At 39.5% G+C, this 26,905-nt stretch overlaps 1 protein-coding gene across 8 annotated transcripts in view; it reads right to left on the minus strand.

Moving 5' to 3' along the window:
- Positions 1-10,445: 10,445 nt before the first annotated feature.
- Positions 10,446-26,905, minus strand: part of NEDD4L (NEDD4 like E3 ubiquitin protein ligase) — a 149,031-nt gene continuing 132,571 nt past the window's right edge. For all 8 annotated transcript variants that reach the window (XM_009810281.2, XM_009810283.2, XM_009810282.2 and 5 more), the window contains 7 exons: positions 22,985-23,058; positions 20,213-20,273; positions 19,748-19,807; positions 19,082-19,189; positions 18,049-18,145; positions 17,375-17,447; positions 10,446-16,011 (listed from right to left, as the gene is read on the minus strand). In XM_009810281.2, coding sequence (XP_009808583.1) covers positions 15,909-16,011; positions 17,375-17,447; positions 18,049-18,145; positions 19,082-19,189; positions 19,748-19,807; positions 20,213-20,273; positions 22,985-23,058 — 576 coding nt within the window. In that variant the 3' untranslated portion in view covers positions 10,446-15,908. The remainder of the gene's footprint in view (positions 16,012-17,374; positions 17,448-18,048; positions 18,146-19,081; positions 19,190-19,747; positions 19,808-20,212; positions 20,274-22,984; positions 23,059-26,905) is intronic.

Consider the following 26,905-nt stretch of genomic DNA (forward strand, 5'->3'; position numbering starts at 1 on the left):
CAAATCTATCTGCGCTGCTGTAGTTTACAGTGATTCTTTGGGAGTAACAGAATACAAGCTACTGCAGAAGCGCTCAGGAAATGTAACAGGGAGGTGCCAGAGACTCTGAGGGACCAACTAGGGGCTCCTGGTCAGGACCTGGCTGCCCTACAGCAGAGCATGTGGAGTTTGAAGAGAATTGTAACCAATTGTTGTGACCTTGGTTGTGATAGAAATTGGTGAATATTCTGGGGGAAACCCTATGGCAGCACCACTGGCAGAAGAGTTCCTGATGATTTCCATAGGGCCTGGATTTCACCCAGTATGTACTATCGCAACAGACAGTTATCGTATGAATTAAAGGTTTTTTGCTGAAAAGCATGAAGGTGAATGACTTAACTGTATCCCATGCTCCTTCTAACAGAGATCTGTGTCAGGCAGTGGCAACCATGTGTTCGTGAGAACTGGCTGAATCACTTCTGCCCCAAAGAATGAGGTTTTCCTCAGATAAAATTTTCCTGAAATGCATCATTTGACAAAATATTTCAACTCAAGTGGAAACTTCAAACCTAAAATAGTTTCTATTTAATTTGTAACTGCATTTTTTTAATCCTTGAAAGCTGGCATGAATATTGCAGTTTGAATTAAAATTAAAAAATGTTGCTTTTTAGATGTTGTTGAAAATTATTATACTTTTATTTTATTTGCATGAAGTTTTGGGGATTTTGTTTTTTTAATCTAGCTTTCAGATACTATGGTTGGGAGCTTGAGAACAGGAGGAAATAAGGCACAGACCAGCAAAGGGTATATTTGTTCTCTGATCCAGCACCTATTGAAGTGATGCAAATTGGAAGTGATGGGTATTGGATTAAGTCCTTAACTTTTAATAAAAACCAACATTCTCTCTCTGTTTCTTTAATTCAGCTATTTTAAGAACAAATTTTTCAATCCAGAGGACCTTGTGTTCCATGCATGACCATTTTAACAAGTTCGTTTGATTGGCCTATTAAAACTGGTGGTGTGACAGTTTAGATTTAAAGACTTTTTTCATCTTATTGGCTATACCTCATGAATGAATGTATGTAGCTAGCTTATGTCATGTCTGACAGGCTATAATAAAATGTAGAGGTTAGTATGTGTGGGGGGAAAAAGTATGATACTGGGAAATAGTTGGAATGCTTTTGCATGGAAGAAAAATCATGCATCCCAAATCTGAAGGATGCCATGGCATTCAGAGAAGGGAAATCTGCTTGATATGGGGCTGCTTGTATTTCCAAGAAATCTAACAAATTCTTGAAGAACTGAAGCTGATGGGGGGGGGTGGGGGGCGTGAAAGGGGAAGTCTTTATATAACCAAATATCAAGCTATAGGAGAGAAAACAAAATGGAGGCGGTAGCTGTCAGTTTTGTCTCTAGGAGTTTCTCAAGGATCTATAGTGGGCTTGTCAATGTATTTTAGGATATAATTTACATTTTGCAATGTGAAAGGTTTTGCTGAATCCCTGGCTTGAGTTTTTTGGGTCTTGTTACCCTCCTACCCCCCCTTTTGGTCTGCCAATAGAAACTGATAGCCGAGAACAAACAAGCTACTTGGTAGATGACCAGATGAACTGACTGACTGGTCGTTGGACTCCTGTCCTTCAGGATATGGACCGATGTGCTCAAACAAAGCTATTTAAACAGATGCCAGTGGCACAGATAAAAGGTAGTATGAATATATTTGTGTATATATACATCAGCCTTAGAGGCAAAAAAGGAAAGAAAAAAGGGCATTTTTCTATTAGTAACTGTCCAACAAGAAAACCTGATGACATTTATTTCTGCAGATTAACTTAAAGTTGCTGTGACAGTCAAATAAGTCTCAGTTCTCTGTTAAATGCCACTCATGCTGGTATTTTGTGTTGTTAGATATTGTTAAGTTTTAAATGTTCTGGATTTTCTTAGGTAACACTTACTTGTGCATGCAGTAGGAGTAGAAAGACCTCTGACTAACCTGAAGATTGTGTTTGTTTCCTTAGTAGTTTGCTTCCCAAGCAGCTTGATGTGGACTGCTATTTATATTAGCAGTCTGACTAGTTTTTCCTTTGTTCCCCCCACCCCAGTACTGTCTTATGTTGCCTGGTTTCTTTTTCTGGGCAAAATATGCATGGGTCCATACCAGAAATATTTCCATAGAGTTGCTGTAGATCGACCTGTCATTCAACACAAAACCTAAGACACTGTCACTTCCTAAACTGTGGTGAATATATTATAACTGCCCTCTGAAGTGCTTTGAATTGCTTCCATCCATTCTTTTTTTTCTGTGAGTTTAGGTATTAGTGATAGGCTTGGTTTTGATAGTTACTTGCCCTGTGAACAAAGGAGCAAGAATAAGGGATGCAATATGTTCAGGCTTTGTGAACAAGAGCTACAAGAAGTTTAGGAGTGGGTGTAGCATGGTTTCTTCATCCCTTTCTTTTCTTGCAGAGCCAAGTGAAAGCTGTGTGAGGTAATGTTAAGAAAAATGTAGCTTTGCAATGAAGTTGAAAGAAATGTTCCCATTAGTACTGCTCAGAGCCAAGCCTGACTCTGTGCTTGGTGTTCCCAACTACTGGGGGTGAAGAATTACGCTTTTTATCACCAGAAAGAAAAAAAAAAAGAAAAACCCTGAGCTACTTGTACTGATGCTGTTAGAAGACTGTGTTTGCCATGCAACAAATAACAACTTTTGTAGGAAGAATAAGCAGAAATTGATATGATGAAGGTATACTGCACAAATCTGTAATTGTTTATGGTAAAATTGTCAATATATATTGGGTAAGTATCACCAAACCATATTTTAGGGATTTGATGTGCTCTGTAAATGCATCAGAGGCCAGAGGTTTGGGAACTGGATCTGATCTGTTTTCTGGCTCCTGCATTCAAGACCTGGGAGAGACTAGACACAAAAGCAACTGTTAAAAATTCTAAGAAGGGGTCTCCTTGGGAAGCAGGGGTATTGTTTCATTTGTTTTTATTTAAGTTAGAGAGATGAAGTAAAATCATGCTTCCAGGAATCTATGTTGGGGGAGATTCAAATTCTGGTCCAAACTTCTGGTTTAAAAGAACTGATACTGACTCTCTTTAGTGTTTGTCTCTACATTTAAGTCCCGATTAATTTATCTGTATTCTAAAAGCCACTGAAGGAAGTACAATGCTGGTGACAGTTCACCATAAAAGGTTTTCTCAGCAAACAGTACATCAACTTCTCCATTATTCTGAAAATTCAGAGTCCAAAAAATCTAAACATAGCTGCATTTTTTTTTTAGCTTACTGGAGTTCTTACCAGTTCTTCTCTATGCCAGTATGCTGCCAAGCTGTAGTTGTTAACAGCAGATAAGCATAGAGCCTTTGCACCTGCGCTTAAAGTCTTCCCATTTGTATTTTTCTGGTACAGTGCCACTGCCCACATGTAGGACAAGAAAGCATTTGTCAAATCTAGGTTTCTGAGGAACACTTAGATTTGTCTTGGGCTGCTTCCTTGTAATGTAACACTGCCTTCCTTTCTGTCTTGGGTGGTTAGTTCTCCCTGAATATTTGGATCATCTGCAAACTCATGTATTAGGGTCGGTATTGTTGTTACAAATAAAAGTCAAAAAGGAGTAACAGGGAGATGTTTCCTGCCTTGCTATCAAATAACAAAGCCCTTTATAAAAGCAGAGAAAAAATAATTAATAATTTGGACTGCATGCTCCTTTAATTAATTTTTTTTTAAACTTAGGGGCACAATTGGGAAATATTGAGTCCAAGATGTGCATGTTGTAACAAGCCATTGAGATAACAACATGTAATCACAATTTCTGTTCACGTTATTATTAAATAATCAGAGACAGTGAACTGTCTGCATGCTTGATTAAGAAGTAGAACTGCTTAAAACTTGGCAATTTTCTTATGCTGTTGTTCTCGGAAGTATAGCACTGGAGCAAAGGAAATTACTGGGATGGTAGGGGAAAATGTCAGTTGTGGGAACAAGTAGCCTTCAATTCCTTGGACTCTAGATGGACTGCAGAGGAAGGAAATTCCTAGACTTGCACAAAATATTAACCTCTAGCTGCTTCAAAGTGGTTTTGGTTTTTGTTCTGCGTAAAGAAACCCTTAAAACTAAAGATGTGTTCTGCATCAGCGTAATGAAATATTTGGAGGTACAGCAGAGAAGCGTCTGTCCACTGCATGCGACTAGTATTTGCCAAGTATTGATCTAGCGTCCATCTCTGTTATTCTTTAACTTTTATCTAATGTTCAAAGTTTACGTTTTGTTTAAAAACTGATTTCACAGGGAGGTCGTGTCCTCTAGCTAATCCAGTAGTGATAGAGGTCTGTAGAATGAAAATTGAGTTTACCATAACTTGGACGAAAGCTCCGAAGCCCATACAGAAACCTCTGTGGTGTAGAGATGTGTACATATCCGCAAACACAGCAGTATGTAGTGAGCCTGAAGTGGCAAAATGGAGCAAGTAATTAGTCCAAATTAGCAAAACAAGCAGAAGGCCCGGGTTTGTCCCACCAGTTTCAGCACATAGGCAGCAAAAATGAAGTTGTGTTTAGAACTTGTGCAATTGCATCTGTGCTAGCTTAAGCTGGCAAGGCTAGATAGTAAAAAAGCCTGGAAACCAGAGTACAAATATTATGTTCGTATCTTTGCACGTGTTACTGTGACTTCGCTACCTGAGTTACTTGCACTAGTTCGAGGCAGTGGTTATTGCTGGCTTTGCTGTGTAAATGTGCATTATAGCTAAATTTTTTGTTAGCTGAGAGCGAGTGTATTCAGCAGTCCACAAGACCAAGCTCACTGTATTCAAGTCATAGAACCATGGACTCACAGAATGGTTTGGGTAGGAAAGGACCTTCAAAGGCCATCTAGTCCACCCCCCCTGCAACGAGCAGGGACATCTTCAACCAGATCAGGTTGCTCAAAGCCCCATCAAACCTGACCTTGAACTCTTCCAGGGCTGGGGCATCCACAACTTTTCTGGGCAACCTGTTCCGGTGTTTGCCACCCTCATTGTAAAACATTTCTTCCTGATGTTCAATCTAAACCTACCCTCTTTCAGTTTAAAACCATTGCCCCTTGTCCTGTCACTACAGACCCTGGTAAAAAGTCTCTCTCCATCTTTCTTGTAAGCTGCCTTTATATACTGAAAGGCCACAAGAAGGTCTCCCTGGAGCCGTCTCTTCTCCAGGCTGAACAACCCCAACTCCCTCAGCTTTTCTTCTTAGGAGAGGTGTTCTGGCTCTCAGATTATTTTAGTGGCCTCCTCTGGACGTGCTTTAACAGGTCTGGGTCTTTCTTGGGCTGGGGACCCCAGAGCTGGACGCAGTGCTCCAGGTGGGGTCTCACGAGAGGGGAGTAGAGGGGGAGAATTGCCTCCTTTGACCAAAGAATAATTTCAATTTTATTGGGTCCGAGCATCTAAAAGCGAGGCAAAAATTTAATTTAAACTTGCATGGTTAACCTGATTGATCTCCCTGTGAATATATTAGCATTGCCTATTCTATATTCCCAGAGTCTTATTTCTGGGACCTAACTCAGAAGCCAGGCTTCCTTGTCTTCAACAAAGTCAATGGCAATTGACTGAACAGCCACCACACATCATCCAGTAATGTCTTTGCAAAGTCTTCAGCTTCCTGAATGTTCAGACCTGCAAACCCACCACCTGTCTGTCTTCTGTTCCAGTGTTGGTGTAACTATCGGATCTCAGTGTGAGCTAGATACCTGCATTACCTGGTGGATCTGGGCTTAGCCAGTGGAAAATCCAGCTGCTAGTAAGGTGGTTATTGCCTTCCTCTTGGCTTTCATAGTGTAACTTGCTGGAAATGGTAGATGTTTCAACCAGCTCCTAGGTTATTAGCAAAAACATTGTGGCAAATTATTAGAACACTTAAAATTTTGAAAATACTTGAATATGAAAAAATGAGCTACAGGCATAAAATTTTAAAGTGGTGGCATTGTTACACACTATTGATAGAGAATTATCAAAGAGAAGAAAATGCACTGAAATTTAAAGTCAAAAACTTGCATTAATAAGGTTGAGATATAACGGTCAGGGTAAAAGATAATAGATTTATGTATTTGTAATGAATATGTCTTAAGTTTATATTGTATTGCACTTTAAACTTGAGTCTAATCTGTCAAGCTAGTGAAACGCCCACAGCAAATGGCAGAAAATAAATCGGGTGAAAACAGCAAATGCATCTGAGCAAGAATAAATTGAATTTGAACAAGGCTGTCAATCAAAAGCTAGAGAAAACAATCAATGGTAATCATCGAGAGATTATTTATCTTTGTGATCATTGCATTGGAGATGTTTGAAACAGGAGCTTTTCCTGTTGTGTTGCCATAGCAAACCCTGGGTGCCTTTCTCATGACAGTATTACGTGGGAATGTAAATGATAGAGGGTTTTATGTAGAGTCAACCTTGGAATGAAATAAAAGCATGAAATTCAGCTTGTCGTTCAGTTGGATTTAAAACACTGAAGATTGCTGAAGCAGAGAAGGGGTTGGTTTTGAGAAGAGGGTATGGGCCAGATATTTTCTTTTTAAAGGCATTTCAGCCTTTTGTGATTGCCAGTAGATTTTCAATGCCCAAATACTCATTCAATTATAACTAAGTCTTCAACAATAACTGTAATTCTCACATACACAATTGCTCTATTGTGTTATCCCTACCTATTTAATGTCCTAATATACATAATGACTTTCTGGTCGTTAACATGTAGTAGTTGCAAAGTCTATCTGCCCCACCATTCTGCAGAGAGGATGAAGTGTAGCCAAGCACAGGGCACAAAGAGTTAATGCTGTAGTCGCAGTGGGTGCCTGATGCTGTCTTTAGCATTCGTGTGTCCTTTTTTTCTCGAGCTACACCCTGAAGTTGTTTTGCACCAGAATTGCAGTAGGCAATTCTGAACATTACCGGAAGTTGTTTGCCAGCCTGTAGAGTTAATGGACTTTCTGTTCAGGTTGTTGCCAGTGACCTAAGTACGACTGTACTTGTTGGTCTTATCTCCCCGTGGTTAGGTGCGTAAACCACTGCTAGGACTAGTTTTCAGGTGAGGCTCCAGAGGCTGTTTGCATCAGGCTTTCTTGCTATGGGCCTGTAGACAACCCTCATTTGTGAGACGTTGTGTGAGGCGCAGGTGAGTGTAAGAGCCTGTGTTGACATCCACATGAGTTTGTGGGAAGTGCTCTGACAGCCTTCCAGATTGGAAGCTGTGGCAAGAGAAGGAAACCAGAGACCTCTGGGCTATATGCACAGAGATAGCAAGCAGGGTAGAGGTGTCTAAAGAATGCAAGGATGAATGTGTGTTAGATAAAAGATAAGAGGTGCCAGGTTCAAAACAAAGGGAGATACTCCTTCACACTGAAAATGATCACGGACACTGTCCTCAAGCAGCTGTAAATACTAGAATTTGCCATGACACCAGAAACTATTTTTTAAAAAGATACATGGCTATTTGTGTGCAAAGCAAAAGAAGCCATCACCACTGTAGTAGGTCCTTCAGCTGCATGTCCCTCATGTTTGAAAGTGCATTTGCTGGAAGTGCTACTATTTGCCCTACTCTTAAGCTGTTTTGGCAGAATCTGTGAACCAGATACTTGTCCAGCTGGACCTTTAATTTGATCTGGTATGGTTGTTTTTATTAATGACAGCAAGCTTAAAAATGAAAGGGAATTAAGGAAAAAATTCTCCACTATCCAAAATGTCAGGGTAGGAAGCAACCAAGTTTCCGGGCTAGATATACAAATGTATTCCAGGCTAATATAGTTACTGCAGCGTCTCCTATGGGTGGCTTCAGAGTAGTGTTGATATATAGGTATTGATTCGGGATTTGAATATACTGACTTGGTTGGTTGGTTTGGTTTTGCTTGTTTCTCAAGGGCAACAAAACGTTACTGGCCATATACAAACGGCATATAGTAAGGATTTGCACAGACAACTTGGAATGCTACTTTGCCACAATTTATTTTTCATTTCCAATTAGAAACACAAATGGAATTGCTGTGGTTGTTTTTTTTTTTTGAAACCTACTGGATGTAACTATGCCAAAACATTAATACATGTGTAGGTATCGCTGGAAGAGACGTGTATGTCAAGGTGATTTTTGTTGGTTTTTAAACTTTTCTTGTAAAGAGTGCTGGTTAATTGTATGTTTCAGCATTACACTTTGCAGTACAATGATGTTTGTTCATGTAAAGGAGTACACTAACAATACAGCTGAGTTAGTTCCAGCACAAGGGAGGCTGCAATATTAGCCGATAGAATTGACTTTGAAACACGTTGCCTGGCTGCTTTAGCTTAGGGAAGAGGTGACAGCTTGAAGAAAGGGGAGGAGATGGGCAGCCCTGTCAGAAACTTCTCCCAAGTGACTAGTGACAGGACAAGAGGAAATGGCCTCAAGTTGTGCCAGGGGAGGTTCAGGCTGGATATTAGGAAAAAGTTCTTTACTGAGAGAGTAGTGAAACATTGGAACAGGCTGCCCAGGGAGGTGGTAGAGTCACCCTCTCTGGAGGTATTCAAGGAGTGTGTGGATGTGGCATTGTGGGATGTGGCTTGATGGGCATGGTGCTGTGTGGTGTGGGTGGGTTTTTTGGTGTGGGTTGTGGTGTGTTTTGTGGTTTGTGGGTGGTTTTTGTTTTTTGTGTGTGTGGGTGGTTTTTTTGGTGGTTTTTTTTTATGGTTGGACTTGATCATCTTACAGGTCTTTTCCAACCTTAGTGATTCTGTGAAACCAGTGCCCAAGGGAGGAAAATACAGATAGGCACAAATAAAGTTTATACAAAGTAAAGTAGTTGCTGCTTGGTGGTGTTGATACAGCTGAATAGTAAGGAGACTGGTGTGTTAATAAAGCAGAGTAAGTCATGCTGCAGTTGGAAGTTGGGGTGATGTACCACACCATCGCACACATGAACAGAAATAACTCTGTTGCAAAGCTTAACAGGCTGAGTCATCGAGGGGTTTGATGTCTGTAAGAAATCATGTGGCGCACTAGTGAGCTCCTAGCAACTTGATTCATAACAGGTATTCACACCTATTGGTAAGTTGAACAGTATTTCTGATGGCAGGTGGTGTTTCTGGGTCATATAAAGAGACTTCTTTTTTGCCTAGTCGCCTTGGCTGCTCTTGCTCCTCTTCCAGTTCCTGGACTCCTGGACGCTCGCTTAAGCGGATGGTGGGGAGGTGTGTGTGTGGTGGTGCACTTTTTTCTTCCTTTTTTCTTTTTCTTCAGCAAGTTGTAGCTGAAGGTAGCTGCGAGAGTATGCCACATGACTCTTGATGTGTATTAGTGCAAGTCAGATCAATGTTGCATGTAGGCTGTGCTGCATGTGAAGCACAAAAAAAAGCCAGGAGTCAATTTGTTGCATACCGATTCTATGTTTAAGACTAACAAATAATCTAGTCCATCTGCAACTCTCTTAAGCGCTGATACTGGCTGAGGAGGAATGTGGTGTATTCCTAAAGTGAGCTGTTAAGTCAGAAATATGACTTGTGGTGGGTGGGTTGTTTTTTTTGGTTAGGTTTGGGGTTTTTTGTGTGGGTTTGGTTTTGTTATTGTTGGTTTTTGTTCTGTGTTTTTTTTAAGTTAGGCATTCACACTGAAGAACCGAAAAGGCAACAGTTAGTTCCATTGTTGTTAGTAAGTTCTTCTTAGTACTACAACATTGGAGTTGTAACACTGAAAATCAAAACAAGTTTACCAAAGTATAGACTTGCATTGTTAAACTGAACTTTGTCGAGGTTGTTGCAAGTAGGGTATTTTGTTTGTAGTGCATAGATTAATGTGGATTGCAGAAAATTCTGCTGTAAACATAGAAAATATGCAAGAAAAATGATAGAACATTCACACTTACTTCAGGTGTAGGGCTTAAACAGGAAAAGTTTCTAAGTGTGCTGCTTTGTACGGTCACTGCAGAATTGGGTAATTCAAGAACAGAACTTCCCGTGGAAGTCTGATGGAGTATTACAGTTCTTGTATGAGAAATGGTGATGGAACTGAGGAGATACCAAGAGGAAGTTGGGAGAGGTGCAATTTTTGTATTTTAGCTAGTGACACTTCTTTAGAGAACAGTGCATAATCACTAACCTTGTATTAATTGTTCAGATCCTTATAGAGAAAAGTTACCTCGAATGGTGCCTTCTGAAGGCGGTTGTGCACCAGTGTCCACTGTAAACTTTTCTCAGGGATACATTCCTACCCAGCTGAAAACATTCTATACATTACTGTTTCATGAACACAGTGAGGATCATGGGGGGAAAAATCTGGGACCCACTTTTGCAGAAGCTGAAATATGTGGATGATGTGTGTAATCACTTAAAAATAAATCGGGTCCAGCTGTGACTGCACATAGGCTCCCCCTACCCCATCCCAGGTTGTGAAAGCCTTCCTGCAAATTGTGACCCTAAGGCAATTTTCTTTTTGACAAAACAAAGCTTCAGTTAGACAAAAAAATATATTTGAAGTATAAAATGCTGTAGCTTCCATAATTCTTTATTAAATATTTAATTAAGTTGCATCATTTCATTACAACAACTTCATTTTGTCACATTGAGCTTTTGCTGTCAGGAAAACAAACTACAATTTCTTTCACTGCTCCTCAGAAAATAAACGGGGAAAAAATGACTTTTGTCCATAAACAAATCCTTTCCCCACAGTGTATCAAATCCAGCCACAGTTTAAAGCTGTATTAATTGTGAAAATGAGCATTATTTATAAGTAGTACTTTAAAAATCAATTTTTAGGTAGTTTAGCATAATTCTGAAATAGCCTTCTAGTATGAGGTGATTTTTACAAAAAACCTATTATTAAGCAGAGTGAATTTATCTGGAATGTTTGACACTTCTGCGTGTTTGGAAAGACTAATGATCTCAGTTTTAGATTAGATTTAAAACTTATGTTCACAAACACAGAATGTGGCAACATCATTTTCTGGAGTTTTCCACGTGGGTTTTGAGAATCATAACCTATTCACTATTGCATGGTTGTGACAAATCTGCAGTGGAGGCGGACGGCTCACCAGCTTCTTTAAATCCAATAGAACGGAGTACAGTATAAAAATGCAACACGTGTACAGGTGTATGTGGACACATACTGTGTATACTTTTACAGCTACGTATTAAAAAAATTTAAAAAAACAATGTCTATGGGAAAATAATATAAAAAGGAAAAAACCCCAACATGTTAGTGGAAGATAAATGTGGACAAACAGGTTGTTAGACGTGCTAATCAATAGACTTAGGACTAAATATGGTTTGTGCTGATGGCGATGGTCTCCAGCAGGGTTCTAGGTGCCCTGTGACAGACCTGCTGGGTATGTAACATTATTATGGTTAGATTCCAGTTTTGTAAGTTTCCCATGCATTTCAAATGTGTGTTACTTAGTGCAACATCATAACAGATGGGTGAAGACTGTAGGGTTTTTTCTTTGTTGTTGTAACTCTACATACAAAAGTTTTTATTAAAAATAAGAAAATGAATGCACATTTTAAGATGTCCAATCTGGTAATCTACCTTTTTGCTACTATACATACTGATAATTAGCCCTTGCAATCATATGGGTATGATCGCTTATTCTTAACTCTTTGAAAGTGCAGTCTAACTATCCAGCGTCCCCTCCCTGGCTCCTTAGCTTTCACAGTTCCTGGTCCTTTAGTGTCCTGTAAAATGTTTCACACAAAGCATCAGGAACAGATTACCGCCAAAGGCTGCAGTCATGATTAGCAGTCTGATGGGGCTGAGCACATGACAACTGCAGGGCATTCCTTGGGGCGCAGGACAGGCGCTAGCTGTGTGGTTAGCACTTGCAGCAGCATCCTCTGCTGATTTATCAGCACACGTGTCATGCCAGCATGGCACTCGTGTGCCTTTCGCTCGGGATTCACAGAGGGAGAGGTCAGTGTGAGAGAGGCAGAAATAAGATAAAAAAAATCTTGTGGTAACAGAGGTTTTTGAGGCCTTTTATTGTTTTGTTACTTTTGGACTGAAGGATGCAGCAGTTCCCAGCAGCTAGGCGTGCAAGTGGAAGTTAACGTGATCGGTATGGTGTACATTAACTACAACCTTACAAGGCACAGATCTGTAAGCTGTAATGTGAACAGGAGGTGACAGCTGCAGAGCCTGTAGTCTGTAGAGTGACTAACATTTTAATTAATTACTTGCCTTAAGGCTTCTTAAGAGCAAACAAGTAATGGTTTAGGTACCACCTTTATGATTACCATTTATTAACAAAAAAAAAAGTAGCTGAATAGAACCTTTTAAAATACTGTTGGGCTATTTTGTGGTGAATGGGCTAAACCGTCAGTATACAGGAGCGTACTGCGTTAAGAAAGGAACAATGCTGTGGTACAAGTCCTGCTGGAGCGTTAGTTGCTTTGTGTTTTAGATGTTTTAAGTAACTGACATTCAGCTCCCTTTTTTCCTAGAAGATTCCTTCAAATGTAGCTTCAGGAGGACTCCTAGATGGGAAGTCTGGAATCCAGCTTAGGATCTCAGTAACAGCACTACAGCTTTATGTTAAAGAAAGAGCTCTGCAGAAGAAAATCCATTATTTCCTCTGCAGCTGCTACTTTGCACAGCTAATGCCATTTACTTAGCCTTGTATCTAGTTTATTGTAAAACTGAAGGTAACTTCCTGGGCTTTAGTCATAGCATAGATGATCTTAACTTTTTGGCTGATGAGATGGGTGTGACTGCCCAAGGGTTTAGCCACCAGTAGCAAAATCTGTGTCGCATGAGTATAGTACGTTTTAGCAGGGGCTTAGGTCCCTCTAACTACTGTTACTGACAGGCTTGGCATCACAGCCTGATAGTTCCAGCTAACAGGAAGGCTTCTGATGTCCATTAATAAAAGCTTTATACAGCAAAGGGCCTGGGCTAAGCAATTCCCCTCAGCTTACCCTACAAGTAGCTGTGCTCATTTGTGAGCAGAGACTCTGGCTTGCTTATGCACCCCAAGAAAAGGACTGTTCCACTTCTGTAGCGAAGGAAGCTGTAGTGCATCTGTAAAGGCAAAACACAGTGCTGTGTCCTAGTAGCGTAGTTAACTTGGGTAACAAAAGTAAGGAGCTGGCTTACTGTTACGTTCACCTGGGCTGTTAAGAATAACACCTTCATGGAGTGTTGAGCAAAGGGGTTCCAAAACAAAAGCTAACACAGATAGCTGTGCGTGGTACTGCATTGGCTCTACAGTGATGGGTTTGCAAGGCAGGTGAGAGCTGTGGTTGCAGCATCTAGGGCACAAGAAGCACAAATAATAGCATTTATTTAGCTATTTGCATTGTTGCTATTTTGGCTTTCTTGCAATTAATTTCAGCATGAGCTGTACAAGTCTATTGGGGCATGGCATGGTGGGCCTCACTGTCCATGCTGCCTGAGTTAGGTCAGGTGTCGTCATGTGCTGCACTCTGGCATACCTTGTGGGAGTCAAGGGCTTTCTTTAATATTAAACTGTTCCCTGAAAATGAAACGCTCTTCTCTATAGTAAACCAGAACAGTCCAAATGCACATTAATTACAATTCATACCGTGGAATTCACCTCACTATTTTAATACCTAGTGAATGCTCTTGGAGTGTGAGGTAAGTGGATCGGAGTAGGAGTGGATCTGAAAAGATGTTAAGTCATTCATTCTAAATTGTCTTAGAAAAGAAAAAGAATCCAAACACCACAAATTTCCCTTCTGTTCAGATGTCACTATATAATTCTAGATAGCTGAAAGTGCTTTGATATGATAACTACTAGTAAACCTGGTTTAGAAGTTGAGGGTGAGGGGAGGGAAGGGACCAAAGCAAGATCACGGCAAGAGGAAGGGCAGATTCTTAAACACAACCTGACTTCTGGTTCTACCTCAGATGAAGGCTGTGACTTAGCAGTAGCACAGCTATAGGTGAGATTACATTTTGGTTTCATAACCAAAAACGTCTGAGGTTCTGATATGTGGCACTGGTCATAAACAGAGCCTCCAGGTTAAGACAGAAAACAAATGTTGGAGTATGACACTTCTGTCAAGGCAGTCCATGTTATAACCAGCAGAGCTTAACATACCGAAGGTTGGTGGAAATACCTGGATTTACCTCATTCTCTTCACCTTCCCCACACTCCTTCCCCCAGCTCAACAATCATACTGTATTTCTCTGTCTGCTGTGATGCAGTCCACTTTCTCATGTTCAAGCTCGCTCATCAAAGGTACAAGGTCAGAAAGGAATGTCAGGGAATGTAGTAGAAAATGAACCTTAACCTGTGTTCAAATGGTAGAATAACCTTCCTCAGGCATCTATTAGTGATTCAAACTTCTGCTAGCAGGCAACCATTTGCTGAGTGTTGTTACTAGCATTCAGGCTTCTTTCCACTAGCCTTCTCAGCTGAAGCATTACTGTGTTAAAGTTTCTGCAGTAGGGCTGTTCCTTCTTGGAGGGTGTTGGGGAGGGCTAAAAAAGCTGTTGGTGGTGAGGTGAAATTTTGTTTTGGCCTGCGCTGTCACCTTGCTTTGTAAGCATTAAATGGGTTCTTGAGGAAAAGCCTATCTATAAGTAAGTATGTGGGCAAAACTTGCTTAAATTGCTGAGGCCATACCCTTAGACCTATCTAGTAGTAGTGTAACCATTTAACTTCAGTAGATCAAATACAAATCTTTCACTTTTAATCTGTCACAAAAGAGATGCAACTCAGACATTATAGTTTAAGCATGCAACATGTCATAGGTAACAAAATTGATTAGATAGCAGTGTATATTAAATAAATCTTTGTGATTAAGTAAAAAATAAATCACAAAAACAACTGCTGAGGAACATGTCTGCAGGCTCAGCTCTACACCTGTTTGCTTGTTTTTTTTCTTTTATACATCATCAGCAGCCAAATTCACAATTGATAGATATTGCACCAGAAAGACATGTGCAGTGAGAAGGAATATAATCACATTAATGTTTATGATAAAAAAACAGATATGACTTCCGTGTGTTACATAAAGTGCCTTCGGAGTTGGTGCAGTTAGAAACAAACAAAACCCCCATTGTTATTTAGGTATCATTAGCAATTGCATTCCAACAGGAGACAAAACAGACCTGTTTTCCATAGTGCCAAATTTCATTCAAAATGCCTCCATTGCAAACAGGAAAGGATAAGAAAAGGCTCACTATACAAAGATAATGACAGGGTTAAGCATACTTCCCCAAAATGATTAATGCTAACCCTACCCCAAAATGCTTTATAGTACATGTAAATATTACCAATAACGAGGCAGTTTCTTTACTGAACATGAGATTTGGCATGCTATGTTATGATTCTCCCTTGACTTGTAACTATTCTAATATTTATACAAAAATGCAACATCCAGTCCATACTTCTGGATACAGAAAAATATTTATGTGCTCAATGAAAGGTGTTGCTCTTGATAGACAGCCCCCATAGAGGAAGCCTCCTACTTTCTGAATGGTTTGGGAACACAAGGCTCAAAATGTGCTTTGAAAAAACGACACTGGCATCAAGTCTGGTACGAAATTAAGAAAAATGCTCATTTTTCCAAGTATATGATATTTAATTGTAATGAAATAATCTGAAAATGTCTAAATCAATTAAAAAGTAAACATGAGTTGTAATACTATACCTGTAAAATGATTAATTCCATTCATTGTCATTAGAAATTATGTAAAATATTTATTAAGGGCTTTGCCTACAGAGGCTCAACATAAATAGAGTAAGTCCTGCTGAAATGTGCTCAGAGTTCACGTTACGCAGTTGGTAAGCTGCTGTGGAGACGTCGGAAAAGCCACCCACAGGTTACAGTTCAAACTCCTGGATCTGGGCAGCTGCACTGTCGAAGGGTTTGCTCCATGAACCACCGCTGTGCAACTGTTCTGCCATAGTCACTCAGAGTCAAAAGTGCAAGCAGAACTTGCTTGAAGGGGGAAAAAACGTTGACGTTTTAATCCACTCCTTCAAATCCTTGAGCATTTTCAACTGCCATAAGGAGCTTCTCTCGCAAATCTTCAAAAGATTCATAAAGAGGTAAGTCTAGGCGATTAAAGCTGAAATTTACAAGGAAAAGAATCATTTAATAATCCACTGAAAAATACTCATGATCTTAAAGATATGGGAAAGGCTAAGTCATGGGGGGGGCTGAGCAGAGGCTAGATCTTGTGGTCCAGCTGGGGACAATCTCCAGAGTGTCCTTTGCAAACCAAACTCATGCTTGTGTTCCCTGCAGGAGCCTTCTGGAACCAAGCCTGCCTGTACCAAAGCGAGTTTTCAGAACAGCTGCCTGCCTCTCTTCTTTTCAGAGCTGAAAGTGGGCATTTGTTAAAAACCACTCGGGAAAGGAGAAGAACCAGCAGAACCCCCCCACCATATTTAGTTGATTGAAAACATTTCATCTTTGTCAAAAGGCTGGTTTCCCAAGGCTCAGCAAAGATGCTCTGAATTTATAGGACAGACTCTCTACCCTCTGGGGGAAAAGAAGAAACATCCAAAAGAAGGTCTTGAAAAGGTCCTGTAAAATCTAACAGATAACTGAAATGTAAAAGTGGATGGGTTGACTTTGAAATGTGCTTTGGGTTTTGTTTTTGTTGTTTTATTAAAAAAAAAATCACAAAACTTCTTTTTCTATAGAATGATTATTTTTATGGGAAGATCACCATTCTGTACTAATGTTCTAAAAATTATTTTTCCTCTACAGCACAACTGATGTTACCTTAAAGCCATATTCTTGATATGCAACAGAGCAAGACAAAGATTCTGTAAGTTAGGATTAAATTAAGTCAGCTGGCCTATGACCTCACATGATGTAGCATGGCTTTCTGCAGCTATGTTTTGTTACATCAGACTTCTGTAGTTCATTATAGCCACTTGCTAGGACGAGGGAAAAATAAAATACGGGAAAATGATGATGCAAGTAAAAGCTGCCTGCAGCATGATGATACCCGAGTAGAATCACAGCACCAAGGAAAAAAAATGACATTAAAAAGTCTTTCTTTATCAGAAAGGCTATGCTGGGAAGAGTTTATTTTGGCTTCATTCATTGCAGAACACCTACACCTACTGGCTTTGCTAACGCAGCCTTTTGCACGCCCATGAGAAGGCAAAACAAGCGTTGTTTAGAAACCGTAGGAAGCGAGGGCACAGTACTGAAGTTGAGCCCAGCTGCCTGGGGCGATTTTGCACATTATGTTCTGCAGCTGTGTGTCAGCAGGTAAACACTAACTGTTCTTTGCCTTTTAAATGCACACCTACACACACACACACACATGTAGGTCTCAGAGTATCCCATTTCATAAAAAGCTGTATGATCCAGAGCTAAAGTATGCTGGAGAGAAGCACAGTCATCAGTCTCCCCGTTTCCTGGCAGTATAACAATACAGAAAAGCTATATAATTTTAGGCTTTTTTGACTTACCATGTGTGAGCTCTGGGCAGTTTATCAGGACTTCCCCATTGCTCTATTGTAAACAGCTGAGGACCATTTGAACCTGGTTAAAAATGAAAACCGTATGAAATATAAATTGCTGGACACTATAGAGACTACCTAAACGTTATTTTAAAAATTAAATGCTTGCATAAATTGTAGGCTAGATTTTTCAACTGGTACAAAATACCTGGTACAAACTTTCTTAATTAAAACTACATTAAAGGAAATAGGAATGTGGTTATTTATTTCAAGTCCAGTTAGCTTGTTAAGTTTATCTAACTACCTTTGCACAGAGTATGTGTAATGCAAAGGAAGTAAGCTCAGACATTAACATTGAAAAATTCCAGTGCTTGGTTAAACATGCGTTCTCCTCTCCTTCATGTGACATGAACATTATTCCTGTTGACAGCCAAAATTTTTTCTGTGGGAGCTAGGAGTGTGTCTACGTACCACTGGTGTACAAAACTTTAGGCCTTCACAGTATGCCCCCCCAATTCTCCAGTGCTCCTGGCATCCAGGAGGAGAATTCTTACGTGGGGGTCAAAGGTTGGCTATGACTAAACTTCAGTGGTGCCCAGGTTTTCCTGTTCGTGTTCAGAAGTGCTCTGTACAGCCATGCTAGCGGTAAGCGTAACCTGTGGGCAGTTTTCAAGGAAGCTCACCATAAAGTTCAGCAAATCCGTTCATAGGCACGCGTGACGTCCCAGTAACAAACTGCAGTAATCGGATCCGCTTTTCAGCATCCATCAGTAAGACGGCCTACGGACAAACACACACAGTCACTGTCTTTTCACGTTCACAGCTGTAGGTGTCTTTGTTAAAAAACAAAACAAAACCTGACTAAATTATTATCCACATGAGACTGTAAGACACATGTAACTCTGAAGGATGCGATACAGGTTGCATACCAGGTTTTCTCTGATTAAAGGAGAAGCATTCTTTTCCAGCTGTCACTGGGCCACAACAGCAACCAGAGGTTGCTCTGGCAGCAGCTGGGAGCTACCAGTGCTGTTCACCTGCACAAAGGGGCTTGCCTTTCGGTGGGATCAGTAACCTGCACCTGCCTGGAGGTACGAGGCCCAAGGGGCACCCTGCAGGCGAAAATTTTCCCCGAGAGGGGGAGAGGAGAACCAGAGATGACAGAAAAGCCCTGAAGATCAGACAGGGAGACGGCAAAGCTTCACAGAAAATCAGGTCAGTGTTGCACTACAGCAGGACCTCAGAATCGCGCCTTTTGGGACCATACCACTGTCTGGACTGACACAAGTACACAGTCTTCACCGATACCTCCCATGGTCATGAAAATGGTATTAGAAACCCATAACTAAAGCTTGAAGTGCATACACAAAGTTGTAAGATTCTGTTATTTTTAAGAAAAACAGACACCCCTTTGAAAAATCTCTGGCTATTGCAGGAAAGAGTATTTTTTTAGTTTTTCTGGGGACATACACTTTTCATAAAAGTTTTACTTCACAAATACTGCAAGACACTTTAGATAAAACCAAAGACCCGGACTTCTATCTTGGGTCTGTTGCTGGTACGGGAGTCCCACAGCTGTCATTTCCAACACACAGAGACATATTCTTCAGCAGGTTTCATGAAGAAAAAAGATTTCACAACAGACTCCACAAAACAGTACCGGAAGTTTCACTTTTAGGACTAGTCAGAGAAGCTACATGCGGTAAAAAACATTACCTTCCAGAACCACTGGATAACAGGATGATTTGGGCAGTAACCATTTTTGTAGATCGTATGTTGTCTCCAGTCATTGACGTCAACATCGCCAAGGCCACACATCAGTAACTACATAAGGAAGTAAATTGTTACAGTGTTAATTGAAGATGGTATTGTGTTATTCTGTACGCTTTATCAGAAAAACAAGGTCACGCTTTCCCTCGGTTGTCTGACCTTCCAAACACCTAAGCAGTGCAAAACTACACGCAAACATAAAGGAGAGTTGAGCTCCTCTCCAGGAGAATTCTCAAACAATATTTTATTTTACCAGAGAAACACTGTAAACTATGACATATGTATGCTTTGTGTGACAGCATCGTTTATGGTATTTTGCTCAAAGTATGACCGGTACAGGCATAATGGCATTAATTCAGTAAGCTAATTACGTGCTTTTCTATGCACATACTCAATCACCTCACTGAGTAATTCCAATTTTTTGCTTTTATGTGATCCATAGATTTATTAATTAGGGAGAAAAATCTCATTTCCCATTATAAGCAAAGCATCTCTGTCTGCAGATTCACTTACAATGAGTAAGTGATGAACGATGAGCCTAGAACATAACGCATCTTTTTGAGATGAGCATCACTGATCTGTTGTCTCTGGATGTCAATGAAACAAACTCACCTCTAGTTCATTTTCATCAAAAATTTTAATCAGATCAATAGGAAGAAGTTCTGTGAATCCCTAAAAGAAAGCAAAGCAAAGTTAAAATTCTCATACCATGTAAAATTAAGTTTTTATCTAACAGGATCTTTGGCTTCAGGGAACCTAAGTAAACGACAGAGGATTAGGAAGGGTTTAGAAAATTAAATACGCAGTTGCTGAAGTATGAGTCTCTAATTTTAAAAAATTAATAACTAAATTATTTCAAGCTCAAATAATTTAAGCTCGAAAGAGAATGACCTTATTCTCGTAAGGCAAAGAGTATATATTCTTATACAAGGTACAACTGTGAAGTCATAAAACACACGCATTCCAGAACTTGGGCAGTTATGCAAAGTTCCCCACCCCTTAACGCAGACACTGATGTATAAGTCTGCATTAAAAAAAAAAAAATTTAGAGAAAAAAAGGCAGTTAAAGAACCTTACCTCCAAAAAAGCATTCATTTGTTTTTGAACTCTGTTTACAAACCTCCACTGGATGACCAGGCTATAGGAGATAAGCAAAAACACAGAAGCGCACTCATTAGAAAACTGCAAAGTAGGTGTCTGGAGATTCTAGCAAGCCTAACAGTTTAGAGCTTCAGCCCTCTCCCAACCACACACTGATGTTAAGAGAACTGAGCAACTTTTTATTAACTGTTCAAATTTATCTTGTGGGACTGATCAAAATGTTGAAAAAAAAATCAGTGACTATGACCAAGTGATAGTATGACTATTTTCACCTCAGCATGCAACACAAACTCTTCCATGGTTTATAACTACGACTTTTCTACATCAGCAAGAATTTTTTCATGTGACACTATCAGGCAACATGACATTCACCACTTCAGTCCTATGGAGACTAACTCAAGGATGAACACGGCCAAAAGGCTTGCCTGTGGATCCAAACAGCCTACAAATTCTTTACTACGCTTCATTTCTCTCTAAATGAGGCTGTAATCTAGACTCCGGATGATGTATTTACTGTTAGTATTAGGTACCTAAATGACTAGGCATTTTATTCTTCCAAAGCACCAAGTAATTAACAGTTCCCAAAGAAGTCTATCAAATTTGAGGATAGATGTAATGCCATGTAACAGCCTGCCTATAAATAAATGAATAAAAACTGCAGTATCAAAGGAAAAGGCTTGTATTTCAGTGCTAACCACCTACAGCATAAACACCTCACAGGTTCTAGAATAATGCTTTAGAAATCCCATTCCTTTCCTACTGAAGCACGTTTCATTCCTCATTTGCATGACTGGAGCAATTATAATGTTTTCTCCCCTTTGAAGAGGCACTAATATAAAATGCCAGCAAGTATAGTTGAATTTGTCATTTTACATTTCGGTAGGCAGAGAAACAGAGGAAGCTTAAAATTAAACCTGAACAGCTCGTTTAGATTTGGCCAGATTTTGATAGCAACACTGGTTTCATCATGACATCATGGATCTGGTCTCTGTCACTAGCAGAGGAGGAGGCTACCGGGACGATGGCCACGCTGGAGAGCATTTTCTGGCACATTTTATCTTAGGTGCTCTGAGCCACACTCCGAAGAAGCGCATTTCCTATGTGGGGATTTCAGGAGAACCAAGCAGTTGATTTGATTTACTCTATTTTTGTTCTTATATGGCCCAATGTTACGTAAACTGAATTTTCTAAGGAGGCATTACAGCGCTGGATACTGTTCATTTGACAGTCACTAGAAAACTCCGACTGTGATTTTCTCGTACTGCTTAAAGAAATAACATCGATTTTTAATTAGCTGCTATTTAGTCAGTTTATCTATTTTCCTTCGTTTCTGCAATAAATATTACATAATAAAATACTGCAAACAAAACTGATTTTCTGTTAGACAATGATTTCGTCATTATCTACAGGACGTCCCATAAGCACCACGTATGCATGAGAACGCATCATTTGGATGTTATGTTAAGACACAGAGGCAAAAATAAAATCACATTTGTGACTACACCTGCAGTTTAGTGGGGTTTTTGTTGTTGTGGGTTTTTTTTTTGTTTGTTTGGTGTTTTTTCTTTTTTTTGTTGTTTTGGGTTTTTTTAAGTATAACAACTAAAATAGTTATATCATAATGGAATTCTGGGGAGAAATATTTGAAAAATTTTAAGTTGCATTAATCATTTTCAAATGAGAGCACACAAGTATTGACTCTAACAGTATAAAAATACTGTGACTAGCCATGAAAGAATTATCTAGATGTAAACCTAACTCTGTTCTGAATTTTGGCCCACATGTTTTCAAAGAACTTTTCGTTTCCGCACTGTATTGAGATGGTGGAGATAAAAAATGTTTATGATATCTAATATTTTGCATCTGAAAACTGAAAAGACATACCTGAAAAATTAAAGAGCTGACAGTGCAAGTCTATTACACACAAAGTAATGAAAAAAAAATAATCATAGAAGCAGAGATTTCTTATTTTTCCACCATTACAGCCAAATCACTGTAACACAACATTGCAAATGAGATTAACAAACAAGTGCAAAGTCCTCCTTTTAGAGGAACGCTTAAACATTTACAGAGCTCCTGAGTTCTTCCTTGAATGAAGACCGCAATGGCAAGCACACACGAACTTGATAAATTATACAGACATCCTATTTTTGTTCTTTTTTCTAGATCCAGTTGAGCTCTCAGATCTGCACTCACTCTTGATTTGTATTCTGCGACCTAGCAGTTCATCAGGAAAAACTGTAAACCCTAGGGGGGAAATTCAACACTGTTTTGGAGATCTACAAAGCAGAGCTGGTTACCCGAGGCACTCCGGCAACAGCCAGGAGCAAGCACAAAACGGGGCAAAATTCATAGGGGCAAAATTCGCAGGCCTACTTTAACGCGACAAGTATTGCATCCAAGAGGTGCTGTTTCTTCTCATGAAGTAATTTAGATGCAGATGTATGTCATTCAGAACAATCCCATCCCTTCGTCAATGTTCCTCATGCCAACCCATCAAGAAAATAGTTTCCTATTACATCACAGGCTCCCCTGATGAGTGTAATTCACAAAACAGTACAGGTTAAAATTCAAACTTTCTAAGGGTTAGGGCATAAACAAACTATGTTAACAGTACGATGTTCTTTTAAAAGGATCTCTGATGATCTATTGTAGTACAAACTACAGTAATTACAGTAGGGTGAATTCTAAGAGAAGTGCAACTGTGCTTTCTTACCCTCAGGATAAATAGCATAAATGTATACGTACTCAATATATTCCCTTTTGTTTTCATTTGTCACCATGATTTCTGACCCATTTGGCTTGAGGTCAACTTGATATGTCTGTATTTTGAAAGAAAAAAAACCAAACAAAACACATGACATTATTTCAGGACACATTTCTCATAAAATCTACTCTCCTTGAGCAGCATTTTACAAGTAGTATCAGAAAATTATTGCGCCATAATAGCTTATGAGACATCAAAACATTCCACATTTGAAGATGGCATCACTAGGAACTAATTATTATGTGATCACTTATAATAATGAATTCTTGTCATTGGCAAGTAAGCAAACAATTCAAAACCAAACTTTTAGTCCTGAACAGCAGTTTCATTTGGGTAAAGAAAACAAACATTCCATTTTTATTCTAATTTTTCAAAATGCTTGGGGGTGGGGAGGGGAGGTGGGGAGACTACTTAAAATCCACATAGAAACTCTTTCATAAAAAGGCCAAAAAAGTAAAGTAGAAAAACAGATTACAGAAATGGTTAAGCACAAATTTGCTAAGGGTGATGTCACCGTGGAGTACAAGATGGAAAAAACCAAATTCATTATAGTTCACAAGAAACTACAGCAAGTCCAAATAATGTATTTATTTCTGAAGAAAGTGATTTATCAGTAGGAATTCACAGAATTAATGCTGGGTAGGTACCAGGAAAGCTAGAAGTTGGTAGCTTTTATCAGTTAGTGCCCACACCAAATTGCTACCAAACCACACACTCCATAGCGGCAGCTATGAAGAAGCGTTTTTCTGACTGCAGGTCCTGGTGTTTACATACAGCACAGGCACAAGAGTGAATTAATTTCTTGTAAAGCATGGGGGCTTGGGTAGGAGAGCAGGAAAGTCAAGTATTTTGTTGCTTTCAAGTTGCCACTCTGTTCCAGTCAACTTGTTCCATCACTTCAAACCATGGTTCCAGTAGGAGCAACTAAGCCGTGACTCTGACACCCACATTCAACCAAGCCTATTTTTAAAGCTGTTACTAATATTAATTATTAAATCAGATGTTCTGGTTGAGTAACAGTAAGACAGTAAATTCATTAGCTAATAAACGGAGCTGTGAAAGGAAGAGGGTGGAAAGCTCTTTTCAGGACTGGATTAACACTGAATGCTTCAAGAAGGGGAAAACCAGCACAATAGGTCTATTTGAATAAATATACCTATTACTGTGTAGGAAAAAGAGATGACTATACTATTAAGGAAAAGTAATTAATAAGGAACCTACACACCTCCAAAACAGTAGTTTATTCATTCCACAAAGACCAGAGAAGACAGTCCAGAACTAATAAGGGAAAGTTTTGCTATACTGTCAAAGTTGAGTAGGATGAAGTTATGAAGATCACAGACTTGATGGCACGAACAGAAGGCTTCTTGGTGCCTGTTTCTTCCTGCCCACCAGAAGACAGATTGCTTTTAAGAAATGAGAAATAGTATTCCAGAGCCACTAAGAACTTAGGAGAAATACAGACCTTTTCTTTCTCTGCTTTTTGAAGATAGCTCTCCATCCTTGACATCTTGAAAAAACCCACTTTGTATTTCTTACTGACTTGTGAGAACTACCGAAACCTTATTTTTCGTTATTAAGTGAGGAAGGGCAGTAAGAAGATAAGATTTATTAGAGGTTTCTTGTTTTTCTCTAACTCCAGAAAAGGTTTTGGTGAGAAATGAAGTATAAATAAATATAGAAGCTTATAGCAATGCAAACATCTCCCTCTTACATACACAATGTCCTTGTGAAAGCAGTATCATCTCCTTCTCAGGTTCCCAAGGGCACTTTTATAAAGTTTCAGCAGTTTAGCAGTAGATGAGGCAAAACAAGTGTCAAGAGTCAGTGTCCCTTGGCTTCTAGGAGTCCCCACACTGCTGGCAATGGCCAGTGTACATGCAGAAAAAGCCAATGTAGTCAATATTTGCTGGAACTTCTGCATTGCTGGAAAGCATCCTCTAGGCATTTGGGCTGGTAGGATGCTTCAATCTCTAGCTAGATAAATTCCTCCTCACTATAGCATATCCTGTCCTTGTACTACTGAGCTTATTCAGGCTTGTCTTTGATAAAATTTCTCTCACCAATTTTGCATCTCACCAGCAGTATTATTACATCTACCACTATTGGCATTTGTCTGTAACTTGGTGAGCTTATATGTAAGTTGAAACAGAAGTTAGCCAAGAGAACTTCAACTTAATTCATGACTACTGCTGTAGAGCTAGCCAAAACTGCCTTCTCCCTCTGAGATACAGGAAGACTCTGATATCAGCTCAACACCTGGAATTTACATTACGATAATTAGAACAAGAACTGTTATCTCTGTTAATAAGCTGGACACTAAATGAGCACATGAAGTCAGTTACTCATTATAGGTCCCTCCAACTTGAGCCAAGGCATAATCAGAGTTCAGAACCGTTACACCTGCACGGCTGCAGCAGCGTCCTGTGCATTCCTACATCAACAGAGATGCGAATCTACAAAACCTATAAATACCTGCCATACTATGAAGAAAAACTCTGGGGGTAAGAAGGTGAGTAGAAATGTCAAGAACAGTAAGACAGATGTTTTTGATGCCTTTATTCCACACCCCTAACACCCCCCCCCCCCCCCCCCCCCCCATATATTTCTCTGAAGAGGACAAAGCCTGCCTCAGGTACTCGTACGATTGTATCAAGGGAACTTCTCACACAAACTGTAAGAACATGGTAAAATGTTACATTCAAGACAAAAGAAATCATAAATGCCATTCATTACTTTGCACCCATGATATACAGAAACAACACAGGGAGAGATTTAATAAAAAGGTAAACTAAAAATGAACCAGTGAGCCTCAAGCTGCAGCTATGTTTAACAGCAGTTTGTAAAGCTTCCCCGAGAGCATAAGCACTCCTGGACAGTCTGCAACTTTTTTCATTATGTGTCCCACCTTAGCAGTGATCTGCTTCTTGCCTATACAGCGCTGACCTGCCGAAGAATGGCATCTAAAAGATTAATCTCTTTTGGAATCAGATGCATCAACTGTAAATTAGCCAAAAATCAATCTTGCTGACAATGCCAGAATTAGCTATTTGAGGTATCAAAGAGTTAGGAGAAGAGCAGAAAGTATCTCCAAGTAAGGTGATTTATGCTTTGAGTCAGAGAACAAACTTCTGCCAGCAGAAGTGAAAGCTGGCAGTGAAAGGCTATCAATAATTTGAAGCTAAACCATTACCGAACAGAAGATAATGAAAATTACCAACAACCAACCCAGTGTATTACAGAAACTTTTCATCCTGTGGCTTTAAGGTTCTCCCTAATTTTCCATTAAGCCAATAAACTTGTGTTGCTTCAGGAAAAAAGTAATAAGCACTGAGAAGTGGATCAGAATGTTCTTGACAGTACATTGTGTGCATATATTTTGAAATTTTGAAGGCAGCTTTTAAAAAAGGCACTGTGGTCCACCATACTAGTGGTACCTGGAGCCAAGATACCTAGGTCTAAGAGTTAAACGAAGTGAAAACACTAAAAAAGGGCATAAAAGCCTATAAGCAAATTAATTTAAGAGACACAGGTAGGTATTTACTAAGTCCCAATATTGTACAAACCCAGAATGTTTTAGTCACTACATGTGTGCATGCATTACACAATGGTCCCGCTTCATAGCTTGTAAATAAATAAAAAACCCCATGGCAGGCAAGTAAGTTCCAAGCTCATCTAAGTAAACTCATGATTTATTTGCCTTTCAGTCCTCAAATTAAATTTAACACATATACTTATGTATAAGACATTTATCTGCACCCAAGTCATCTCCATCCAGAAACTGATACAGATCTTTGAAGTTTGTTCTAATACGATTCTCTGTAAAGACCGACTGTAAATCCAAGACAAACTGAACCATAAGCTGTTGTTAGAGCTTCTACTGATAAAATGCATTACGACTT

Source organism: Gavia stellata, chromosome Z (genome assembly GCF_030936135.1).
Source record: "Gavia stellata isolate bGavSte3 chromosome Z, bGavSte3.hap2, whole genome shotgun sequence".
Classification (NCBI taxonomy): Eukaryota; Metazoa; Chordata; class Aves; order Gaviiformes; family Gaviidae; genus Gavia; species Gavia stellata.